We start from the raw sequence: 12,707 nt of genomic DNA on the forward strand, positions 1-12,707 counted from the left end.
AAAACTTTACTTGTGATTTTTTTAAAAAAGCACAGGTTTAAAATTAACTGCTAACCTTATGGTATTTAAAATGTAACAAATGTATAAAATTTATAATTAAATGTCTAAAACTTTTTAGAATATCTAGTAGGTAACACATAATTTAAGTAGTGATCAGTGTTGGAAAAAAAACAAAATATTCTTTTAAAGGTTGAATTTAGAAATAACTCTTTATCTTCCATTGCTGTCAATACTGTACTGCAGATCAAATAAACTATTGATTTTTGTAGGGCAAAAGTTCAAATTTTAAGGTTTCCACATCATGACCTTTGAGATGTTACAGAAAGTACTCTTACATAGTGAGATTCTTCTGCTATACACATGAAGTAGTTTAGATATTTTAGAGGTAATTTATAAAATAAATGTTATTTAATCACTGATAAATGAACATGTTACTTATTTTCATTTGTTATTATTGTGTTTCATTTGTTTATTTATTTTACTTGAAAATAATTTTTCATCAAAATATAAATTCACCAAAATCTTATGTTAGCTTTTCTCCTTATCGAATACAGTCTGAGTTTTTTTTTTATTTCTAGAAGCAAAAAATTGACAGGCTATGAAGACATTCACCCAGGAAAGCAATTTCAGGCATCTGTTGCCTAACCTGATCTTTTAACAGAAAAGAACAGGTGGTATTGATTGTAAAAGAGGATTTTGTAGCAAACAATAGGTTTCCCATATATAGATGAACTATTGTATTTTCAGCGTCTCAGGGGATAGGAAATATTAACATACTGTTACAAAAGTTAACAAATATTTCTGGTTTCTCAGTTGTTTGTAATTTATGGCAGTCCCTCCGTCTAATTATAATTCTTAGAATATAAAGTACTGTAAATGAGCCCTAGACCTTTATATTTCTTTGAATTTATACCAAGAAATCAATGTTGGTGACACATGAAGACTAACATAAGAATATAATGAAAGATAAAGCTGGCAGCTTTTTTTAAGGCTGACTTCAGTATTTCATGATTAATGTTTATGCACCTATTTCTGATTTTGTTTCAGTAATGCATCATGTGTGATAAGTCTAGACTTTGTTAAAAATATTTGTTAATATTATTCTATTATTATTCTATTTCCATTTGTAAGAATTTGATTTAAGGCAAAAATTAAGAATAAAAAATGTGAATTATCATAGTGTAACCAAAGCCCTTTCACATTATTAAGTAAATACCAGTTAAAAACAACACATTTTCTCACTAACTTTAAGATTAATTGAAAACAAGACTATGTAATAAATAGCATTTAAAACTGAAGCCAGGAAGAACTTTTTACGCAAAGAGTTTTTGAACTCCGGAATAAACTATAGAGACATGTTGAAGCAATATCCTTGACAACCTTTAAGAAAAATCTTGATAAGATCTTTGGACATCTTAGCTGTTAGCTAAACAAACTAACTTGATGGACTGAATGGTCTTCTCTCTTTTGTCAAATTTCTTATGTTTTTATAAGCAACATTGAATTTGTTTGCAAACTTGAAATATTTTTGTACGTGGCTCTGCATATTTTCATAATCTCCTTTCATATAGAGTGTGTTGATTACAGCCTGGAAAGTTGTCAAATGTTGACAACAAATTATAACCCAGATTTAAAAAAAGAGGTCATACATGTGGTTAGAGTCCTAGAATTAATAATTTTTTCTCACAATCGGACTGAATGCTAAGATTGGGGCAGGGTGCTGAGAGCTACCTAGATGGATAGTACACTTTACAGAATATGCCGGTCTTCTCCACAGGCTATGTAAAACTGTTTTTAGAGGTAGAGAATTGGGAAGCTTTACATGGAATTTAATTAGTGAATTCACAGACCTTGGAGGGAGTGTTCGCTTTGTCAAAGGATAGACTGTGAATTAGCAAAGGGACTTCAAGGATTAAGCCATCCAGATGGAGCTGTACAAGTTGCTTTGAGGGGGAATCTCCCTGCACTAAGTAGAAGGATGAGGAGCATTGTGGCGTGTGGAAGTGTGTAATTGTTGGTTTGGCAGGTTGCCGTAAGGTCCAGGCAATGCTCAGTACTGTATATTTACATGCTTTGTGTATGACAATAAATATGTCCAACTTACTCATTTATAAACTAAAAATTACTTGTACCTCTTTCACACTACTATTTTACACCACAGGTTGTAACTCCAGATAATGTGAAAGCAGCCACCTGGGGTTACTAGATGTTTACCCCAAGTTAAAATTAACTTTCACATTTAAGATGATGAATGTCAAAATTTACAGTATGTATATATAAAGTTCTGCATACAGTCAGACACCTGTCACCAGTGTATCAGTTCAGAGTTTGTAGTAACACACAGTATTGATTGTCAACACTTACTGAAAATGCATTTTCAACAATTTGCAAGTGTTTATTTTCAGATCAGTTGTCCATGTATGTATAAATGCATTCTTCTTGTGAATAGACTGGTACCAGCATAAAAAGACTACTTACTGCCAGTCTTGAAATTCTATTATGAATAAAATGTTTAAAATAAAAAAAAATAAAATTTGTTTTTGATGTTGTTTTGGGGAAAGAAATTTAGCTTATAATTTAAGTATTGAATACTTTCAACATTTTAGTAATAAAGGGGACTATAAAATATTCAGAATTCTCAGCAAAGGAAATAGAACCTTTTCTCAACAATATTTTTTCATGAAGTTTTCACCTTTTAAACTATTTAAATCCTCCCTGTACCTACGGACAACATTAATGAGATGCTTAATCATTTAAAGATTACTGAGGGATAGAAGTACTTTTAAGATGAGAAAAGGGTAAAATAAAAAATCACCCGGGTAACATTTACTGAGCTGCGCTCAGCAGATATCATAAACCCATATCAAATATTTTTCAGAAATCATTGTATATGGGAGAAAATTCTAAACAGAGACATTTTTTTACAATTATATAAAAAGGTGATTGGTTGACTGAAATAAATATAGGCTTAACTTGTACAGTACTGCAAGAAAAGTATCTGCAACAAATGTAAATTGTAGATGTATTGGCAAAAGGAGATTATTAATTAATTCATTCATTACATTTATATAGCGCTTTTCTCAGTACTCAAAGCGCTATCCACACAGGAAGGAACCGGGAAGCGAACCCACAATCTTCCACAGTCTCCTTACTGCAAAGCAGCAGCACTACCAGTGCGCCACCTGTGAGGACTAGATTATGTATAATAGAATGCCAAAATTATGCAAGGAGAGAATAAAGCACTTAATCACAACTGCATAAAAACTCCTTTATATTGATTGTCAAATACATTTTTGATAATGTACCTCTACAGTGGTTAGTAATCAAATTGCTGGAAGTGGATATTGACGGTGCAAGTAAAATTAGCATAAACACAGAAAGCATTAGGCTAGGGTGCGGGGATTTTGTACATAATTGAATTGTTTTAAAAATGGGTTTCTTCAGGGATATGTGTCTGGTGGTGGTACAGAAGCAATTGAAATGGCTACAGAAATGTTAGGGTACATTGCTAGATGTATAGAGTTCCTATAAACTAAGGTTATTCTTAAGCTAAATAATACACCCATGAGGTATCGCCTGGGGTAGTAAATGCAAATGGTCTCAAAATCCCTAGTAGCTCTACAGAAAGTCCAGTAAAAAGCTATTACACAAATTGCAGAAATAAAAGATATGAGCATTGAGAAGATATTTTCAGTTCAGAAAGATGTGGTGACATGATTAAACTCCTCAAAGGCATACATACAGTTTGAATGAGTTCCTAAACAGGAGTACACTATTTTTTTTTCTTGCCTTACTCAATAATTGACCAAGCATACATATTCTACAAGGATCATTTGCTAAATTTAGATGAATAGGAATTAAAAAGTCATAATCTGCTGAATGAACTGCATCCACTAAAACTTCACATGTTTGAACCAGTAAATAGTTTGTGGTGGGGACATGGGCTACATTTGACATAATAAATGTAATTTATTCAAATTGATCATTTTAATAGTTGACCATTTATTAATATTATTTAAACATACATATAGCACATATTATTCATTCATTTCTTGCTGTTATAGCTTTATTTGTCACTTAATTGAAAGAGCCAGAATAAAGAAGAGAGTGTGCCTTCAATGTACACAAGGATAATTTGTAGTTACTATTCAGTGTAGCAGTATGGTGTTGACAATGGGATGAAACTTCGCTTCCTGGAGGAAATCTTTCTGCATAAGGAAAGTACAAGAGCATACACACCAGCATCCCAAGTGGTAAGATAAGAAAATAACATTCTGTTTAGCCTGGGCAACTACAGTAGCATTGCTGTTATGTGTGAGGACAAGAGAAAAACAATCAAATTATTTTCATAAGGGTACCTGCAGAAATATCAGGTTGTGAAAATGTAGAATTTTATATAGCAAGAATAAGCTACTCTCTCTGTCTCCTTTCTTAGTTCCTAGTACAGGGTGACACAAAAAAACAGGAACTTTTTTACAATCCAGTAAAACTAGAAGTGATAAAAGAAATAAATTTTATTCATAGTAATTGAAACCTTAAAATTTGCCATTTACGAAAAATGGATAGAATTTATCATTTTTTAAAAATTAAGTCTTTTAGATGGCGTCCTCCTAAACGAATGCATTCTTGAAATCTGCTGTTGAGATTCTTCATTGACCGCTGTAACATCTCAGCTGGGATACTGTGAATTTCATCCCGAATTCTCTGTTTTAACTCATCCAGGGTTCTTGGTCGAGTCGTGTACACTTTACTCTTGAGGTAGCCCCACAAGAAAAAATCACAAACGGATAAATCTGGCGATCTAGGGGGCCAGGGAATGTTACCGAATATTGAGATCACACGGTTACCGAACAATTCTCGCACAGCTTCCATTGATTGCCGTGTAGTGTGTGATGTCGCTCCATCCTGTTGAAACCAGGTTTATTCTTTAGGGCAGATCCAGTCTCTTCAAACTTATTAATCCAACCTTTTATCACGTGTTTTGACGGAACGACACCATGACGTCCTAAATTATAAAAATGTCGAAACTCCCTCTGCGCAGCTTCCAAACTATCATTGTTTTTATAAAACATTTTTATGGCTAACGCACGCTGTTGTCCGTTCCACTGATCCATGATTACTAAAATGGCGGAGTGTTTACTTGCTAAATGTCACTAACCCGCAGTGCTACCACCTGCTAATGGCTACCAATACGCATTTCAAAAATTCCCGTTATTCTGTGTCACCCTGTATAAGAGTGCATATCATTAGAAGTTTTATATTTTAAGATTTACATGTTTTAGGCATTTCTGAACACCTTTTGACATATTCCGTGTTTGTATTTACAGAATATAATTTTTTTCACCCTTTATCGGAAAATGTTTCAAATGAGAGTTGTACTAAATTAAAAGGGTATACATATTTCATTCAGAACATTTTCAGTGTTCCCAACAGCTTCCAGTCTACAATCACTTTATTTTTACTGCAAGGAGAATCCATCAGACATACTAAATTTTGCTTTCCAGGTAAAATATTTGAAATGAATGTAGTTAGGACTAAAATTTGTACTGCATTTACTTAAGAGATGTTTCTGAAATCCTTAACCACCCTTGAGAATTTAAAGAATCCATTGACTTGCCTGTCAAGAGACCAACCATGTGCACTTGAAACATGTACTCATCGGGTGTGTGTTAGAGAGATAATGTAGTGTTAGTATACATATATCAGTATACTTCAATTAGATTAGACTAAATACACTTTAATAATCATAAGGGGAAATTTAGATTGCAGTGTATCATAGATGCACTGAGGAAAGTATATAAATTTTGATTTATACATTATGGTTCATGCATAATAAAATGCATTCCAGAAATTTACTAGATACCACATTCAACTTTTTTTTTTTTTTGTATAAACAATTTTTCTGCACTGACGTGAGAGGAGTGACAGCAAGTGACAGTGTTAGTATCATTTTTCTGTACTGGTATAAGAGGAGTGATGTCAACTGCCAATGTTAGTATAGTTGTATAGATTTTAAACCAGAAACATTTTGATGCAAAATGCCTCAATCATGGTTAAGCTGAGCATTTGGGTTCATTTTGGTTTTCACAATAGCATAAAAAAGAATTATATTAATAAAACAAATGCAGTTTACAATTGTTTTATTAAAAATTATGTATTCCAGCACATAGAAAAAAGGGGTCATGTTAAAGTGTAATTGAAGTTTTTGAATTTCTCCACTTAGTGTGTAGTACTAGGGTGTTGTACCGTGTTAGCCATTATGAATGTAGTGAGAAGTCAAGCAAAATGACACCTTTTATTGACTAACTAAAAAGATTACAATATGCAAGCTTTCAAGGCAACTCAGGCCCCTTCTTCAGGCAAGATGTACATCAAATGATTTCACACACAGTGCTAACCTAATTTTTATATTTTACTGTCTTCACACACCACTTCTGGGAACACCCTGGATGTGTTATTTTTTTCTCGAAAACTGTCATCGTTGTCATTGGTGAAACACAGCCTTCTGTAAGATGATAAAGAAGAGGGTTTTTATTTTTAAATGGGGAAAAAAGTCCCTTGATGACTTCATTGTATTCTCCCTTTCAATAAGCGTATCCAGTAGGCATCCTGATTCTTGTTGTCAGTGCATTGCTCAAGGATTGTTGCAAAAAAATTTGTAAGACCTAGTCGCTGGACAGTAACACGACATTGTGTATAGTAGAGCGCCTAGTTCCAGCAAAAAACAATGCTTGTACTTTTAAATTGTGTTAACAATATATTGCCATTCATTTTGAGGAGTATATACATTTTGGCAAAAAGTTGCTATTATTTAAGGGTTAATTCAATGAAAAGTTTTGTTTAGGACTGTTTAATACTGATCTCTTGAATTAATGTATTTGATTTAATTTTTGTCTGTCATTGCTTTTTATTCTACAGAGCCAAATGATACTTTGAATGACAGTAATACTGACACAGTGGGACACATTGTGCACTTCATCATGAAAAATGAAGGTATGTTAACTGTGAGCTGCTGTCATTCAAAACAGCTTTTTAACGAATAGTGTTGACACCATATTTGTGGATTAGATTATTTGTACTCACTTCTCAAGTAGTTTTTTCAGCTAATTACATTACAAGTATGGTATATTACTGTCTTTTGTCAGAATTTGTCTTTAGTGGGCTGTTAATGTCTACATCTGTAACTTCTGATTTTCTACTTGTTGTTGCATGATTAATTTTCCAGAATATGTTTTAATCTTCTGCATTCATTTTGTTCTTCCTTATGTTCTACCTTCTAGAACCTTTCTAATCGAATGTGTTTGTCTTAAAATTATGCACGTCAATTTTTTCTTCACCTGGCTTTCCAGCTGACTCTTCCCATTTTATAGCATCATCTTTATGATTTCATCCCATTGTGGTTTTGTTGATGCTTGTACCAGAAGTGTTTTTTTGATTGCCTTTTCACATTTTCAGTCTCCCATGATTTATAGTAAGTGTCCATATATTTGAGATTTTTAAACCATTTCAGCTGTTAACCATGAACCATTAACTTTGCTGTTCTACCTCTTCAATTGAAATGGAATTGCTTTTGCTTTGATTGCATTCATCATAATTGTTTGCAACAGTGTCAGAGATAACTGGCTCAAAGGGCAAAAATGCCCATAAAATAAAAAACACAAGGATGGATGCAAACATTGGTTCCAAAATTATATGTAATATTAGCAATAGTAATAGTTCATTCTAATGTTATGCTTGTTACCACTTCTCCCTCTCGTACCTGACTGATTGTAAACACTCGCATTCGTAAACTTTATGTTTTGTTGTATGACCAGTTAAGGGTCGGCTATATAATCCATATAGACCGTGTACAGCAGAAATATGTGCCACAGTATATATTTTACTTTATCATTTTTCCTGATGTAGATTGGATTTTAAAGTTTACATAAATTATTTAGCCAGCATTGTTGCAAAACATAATTTAGGGATATTTCCTGTTGACCCGTCAAAGTTTGAAATTCTACCATATTTTAAATGTAGTTATGTAATTCTGAATGTATCTCTCTGTATGAAAATCTGATAGGTCCAGAATTATTGTTCTTGTGATTTAGACATCTATTTATGACGCATCTAGAGTCGCAAGAGAAAGGTCTTACTGGAGCCCACATCCTAAAATGCCACTTTTGACATGCCTATTAATGTTAGTTTCCCAAATGCCATCCTTATCAGAGCTTGAACTAACTGCAGTCAATTTAGAGCATGACTATATTCTTTTTAAGGACATTTCAGTATATACAAATTTTCAGAATATTTGTCACTGTGTGCATTTTCCCTCATCACTTTTGTCAGCATCGTTTTGTCCTGTATGCTTTTGTTGTGCCACCATTCGAATATTTGGAGTTATTAATGTAATGGTTAATTTTTTTAAACTTATTTTTGTAATATTATCTTATGAAGTATTATGTTTTACATATAATAAAGTTTGTAAGGAATTTATTTCAAGTATTGCATTTTTACTTATGTAATACATTCATAAATTTGTTTTATTTCTTAAAAATAAATGTTCTTTGAATATTTGACTTCTGCTTCAGTTCAGTGTGAAATTTCAAAAATCTTAAAGAAACAACGCAGTAGCCAACTCACAGTTAAGAACCTAATAGTTAGCTCCAGGACAATTACAATACACTATACCAACAGCAAAAGTAACTATAGTTATGTACCATAACTGTTCAACAGCTCACTCTGTCATCTGCTGAAAAGTAAAAGTTAGATTGGCCCAAAATAGAAGTTAGTGCTGGTTACATTTTGATTATCGCGTGCAATTAAGAGTTTCAATGTACTCTATATAAATGCCAGTACGACTCTATGACATTAAAAAATACTTGAAACTTCCTACAAACCTTACCTAGCTTTCCCTCACAGCAGCACTAGATTTCACACTGCTGGCAGTTTTGGGAGGGGCTGCTAAAACAAAAAAGGTGGGGGTGGGCACTTACAGGCATCAGTCGAATGATCACATTCCTGCTTGTGGTGAGTGATGCTTAACCTCTTTGGTAATAGTTTATGAATCAGTTAGTTTAGCTAAAATGTTACATTAGAATGGCTGACAATAATGAAGATTAACAATGAACTTGTCCATATGGAATATTCCTGAAATGCCCACTATTTTGCTGATGTAATAAAGGTTCACCTCTGCAATATTTTCCTATGAAGAAGTTCACCAGAACTTTCCATATTGAAATTTCATTCAAACATGTTTTTTTTTACACATAAAATGTAACAAAGTTGAATCTACACTGTGCACAATTCCATTTTCTGCTATCGGTGAGACTAAAAAATTCACTAATCTGTAAAATGTATTTTGTATTTCTCAAAATTCCCGTAACTATTTATAAAATGTTACTAGATTTCAGTCATTGAAGGAAAAATGCCCCTTAAAAGAAAATTCTTTTATACCATGTCCTGTAACAAAACTTATTTGACCCTTGATATTCTATAGACCTTACTCTACATTCTCACCTTCTCCTTTTTTTCCTTTCGGGTCCATGCAGTTTTCATTTCCAATATTTTGTTTCTTCATCTTATAATCATACTGATGGTCATCTCACTTTCAAGATGGTCACCACCCAGAGATGACTCCATGGCAGTCAGTCAGCTTATTATCAGACATATGTTCATATGTACATGTCTCTGCCCCACACACACACAATGACGTGTGCTATTCATTACGTAACGTATCCATAGTGGAGTGCAAGACACTACCTACTTGAACATTTGTGCTTGTTTAGCAAGTTCCTTTTAATTTTTGATTTTATCCTTTGTCACTCAGCTTAGTGATTTGTTATACTCTTTCATTTTATGTTATTTTGTCTTTTCAACTCTCTGTTGTTTTGATTGCTATGTAAGAGGTACATTTTTATTGAACACAATATATTATATCTAAATATGCTAATGATAATTATTATTTATTTAAAGCTAATTCTGAAGCCTTAAAAGCTATGGTCCTTGACACCAGCATAGATCCCGAAAGGTAAGACAGTCAATTTAATTATTTTTTAATTTTGAGGTGCAATTTTTATTTAAAAATAGATATATTCATTATCAGACCAAATCATATAGTTTATTTCTCAATTTGTGTGAAATTTGTATCTTTATTATTATAGAGTTTTACTTTTATTTATTGAGAAAGTTACTTAATTTATTGATAATATATTTCTTCATTTATTAGTCTCTGACCGCCTGATAGAAAGTTAGCTTCAGAATGTTCCATTTGTTCTTCCCTCTGCAGACATAAAAGTTTTGAAATACTATATTCTGACATTTATATACAGTGGAACCTTGGTTTGCGAGTAACTTGCGAGTAACTTGATTTACGAGTGTTTTACAAGACGAGCAAAAATTTTTAATAAATTTTGACTTGATAAACGAGCGAGGTCTTGCAGTACGAGTAGTATGTATACTCTTTGTCTGCTGAGCGTCATGTGATCACAACTGAGCTGATAGTTCTTTTCTCTCTCGCTGCTGGATTGTGGGCAATCGTCTCCTATTCTCCGTCTGAGTCAGCGTGCCTCACTCATAGTAAACACCCGTACGAGCGTATACTGTTTACTACAGCATTAGCATTGTGACGGTGTGTGCACGCGCGCTTGTGTGAGTATGTGTGTGTGCTCGCTCGCGTGCGCGTGTGTGCTGTGACGTGTGAGTCCCCGTCTTGCACACTAAAACACAAAGCTGAGTCTCAGTACTTTAGCAACAACAGCTTTATTCAGCTTGAAACAGACACAGCAGTCAGGTAGGGCCCTGCACATTTATAATGTTCCTAATTCCTTGTATCACCCATTGATGGCAGGCACTTATAGCATGTCTGCGATCTTTTCGGATTCGCTTTTACGGCGAACTGCTACAGCGCTGGGAGACTGCGATTGCTTTGGGACGTTCTTCCGCGTGTCGTCCCGTTGGGTGGCATCCCACAAGGGTTTAGAAACTCACTCACACCATCCATGATTCTTTTCAAAGGTAAAGTGCAGGTTAATTTATTTTATGTATTTTTACTTTATATTTTTTATTTTTACTTTATATTTTTTATTAATCATTTTTATATGAATAATTTTGGGTTGTGGAACAAATCATCTGAGTTTCCATTATTTCTTATGGGTAAATTCACTTTGATATACGAGTGCTTTGGACTAAGAGCACGTTTCTGGAACGAATTATGCTCGCAAACCGAGGTTCCACTGTAGTTTGATCACAGTGATGCGAAGTTTGTATGTTTTCAGTAGTTCAGGACCAATCAGTTGATTAAGCAAGATAGAACTTAGCAAAACATAGCAAAATATTCAGTGTGATCAAAAATCAGTTACACACATATGCATTTATTTAATTCACTTTCAGTTTGCTTTAGTTTATTCTTATTAAGCACACTTCCTTCTATGATCAAAGCATAGTACTATATACAGTAATTAAACTTATAATATGAAAAAATGTGGCATGTGTCAACACAAGCAGTACAAGTGCCAATGTGGATGAGAAATTAAAATGTAATTATAAGAGAGTAAAATGAAACAATATCAGCAGCAGCTCTAAGAAAAAATGAGATGTCTCCAATCTTGATTTAAATGCGGAGACTGAGAAGTACAGAGTTTCTATGCTGTCAGTATGCAAAATTTATTCCATAGTTTAAGTAGCTTATTCTACTAAAGGTAGTGGTTTTCTAGTTTTAAGATATTTTGCAGTTTTCGTTTGTATTTACTTTAAGATTTTTTATAATTTACTAGTTTTAGACATTACAGCTTTTTTTAATTTTATCACTTTTTGTTATTGCTTTGCGCCCTCCCCCACCATAACCCATCATCTATGGGGGAGGAGCAAAAGCTTTAGATTGGTCAAAAATGTTCATCTCCGGTTTTTGACAAATCTCGACGTTTCTACACCGATACTGAAAACATCAATATCTCGATGATGGGTGTGTGTGTGTCACAGTTTATTGAGGATGGTCTAACGCTAAAACGGCTGGATGGAAAAATACAAAACTCGAAACTTAAGCCTGTAATGAGATGATGATGTACAGATTAGTCTTTGAGCCAAACTGTGCAAGAGAAAGAGACACTCTAGAGGAACCCTCAAATACCGTAATTCTGCAATTAAAATCTTCTGGTCAATAGCTATTGCAGTGACCTAATTTAAGATTAGAATGATCAGCATCAGAGTGGTAAATAATTATTGAAATGTTATAAAATAGTTCAGGTAATTGGTCCGTAGGGCGCAAAGCCTACTGCCGCTCATGTTCGATTTTTTTTTTTTTTTTTTTTTACTTACCCAAAAATGTCCACAAAGACACAGTTTTAGAAATCTAAAAACACAGTTTTCTTTGTATTCGCCAAATTGTATATTGCCTACCAGTCAATTTAATATGTGAATACATGAAATATATAATTTTACTATCTGTGATAGAGCCCAGTTTTCTTTTAATAAAGTCGTACTTCAAAGTTTCCAGTGTAATCAAAAATGCAAAAATCAAATAACTAGTATGCTTTGTTGTCACTTGTTACTTTACCGTTCAATATTTTTAAGGAAATGTCTTTTTAATTTCAAAAACACTTTTTGTTTTAGTTGTGGGATTTCCTTGGACCAGTAAGATCACTGGACATATATATTCTCTTCTGTTATATTTATTCATTATATTTGGTGATGCTATGAATACAGTAAAGTGCTCTGATTATGTTAGGAAA

General features: G+C 33.3%; 1 protein-coding gene across 1 annotated transcript in view; it reads left to right on the forward strand.

The window, feature by feature from the left end:
* rell1 (RELT like 1) overlaps positions 1-12,707 on the forward strand; it is a 97,460-nt gene that overhangs the window by 44,286 nt on the left and 40,467 nt on the right. Inside the window, exons 3-4 of the mRNA XM_028801988.2 lie at positions 6,919-6,993; positions 9,955-10,009. Coding sequence (XP_028657821.2) covers positions 6,919-6,993; positions 9,955-10,009 — 130 coding nt within the window. The remainder of the gene's footprint in view (positions 1-6,918; positions 6,994-9,954; positions 10,010-12,707) is intronic.

The sequence above is a fragment of the Erpetoichthys calabaricus genome, chromosome 5, assembly GCF_900747795.2.
Source record: "Erpetoichthys calabaricus chromosome 5, fErpCal1.3, whole genome shotgun sequence".
Taxonomy (NCBI): Eukaryota; Metazoa; Chordata; class Cladistia; order Polypteriformes; family Polypteridae; genus Erpetoichthys; species Erpetoichthys calabaricus.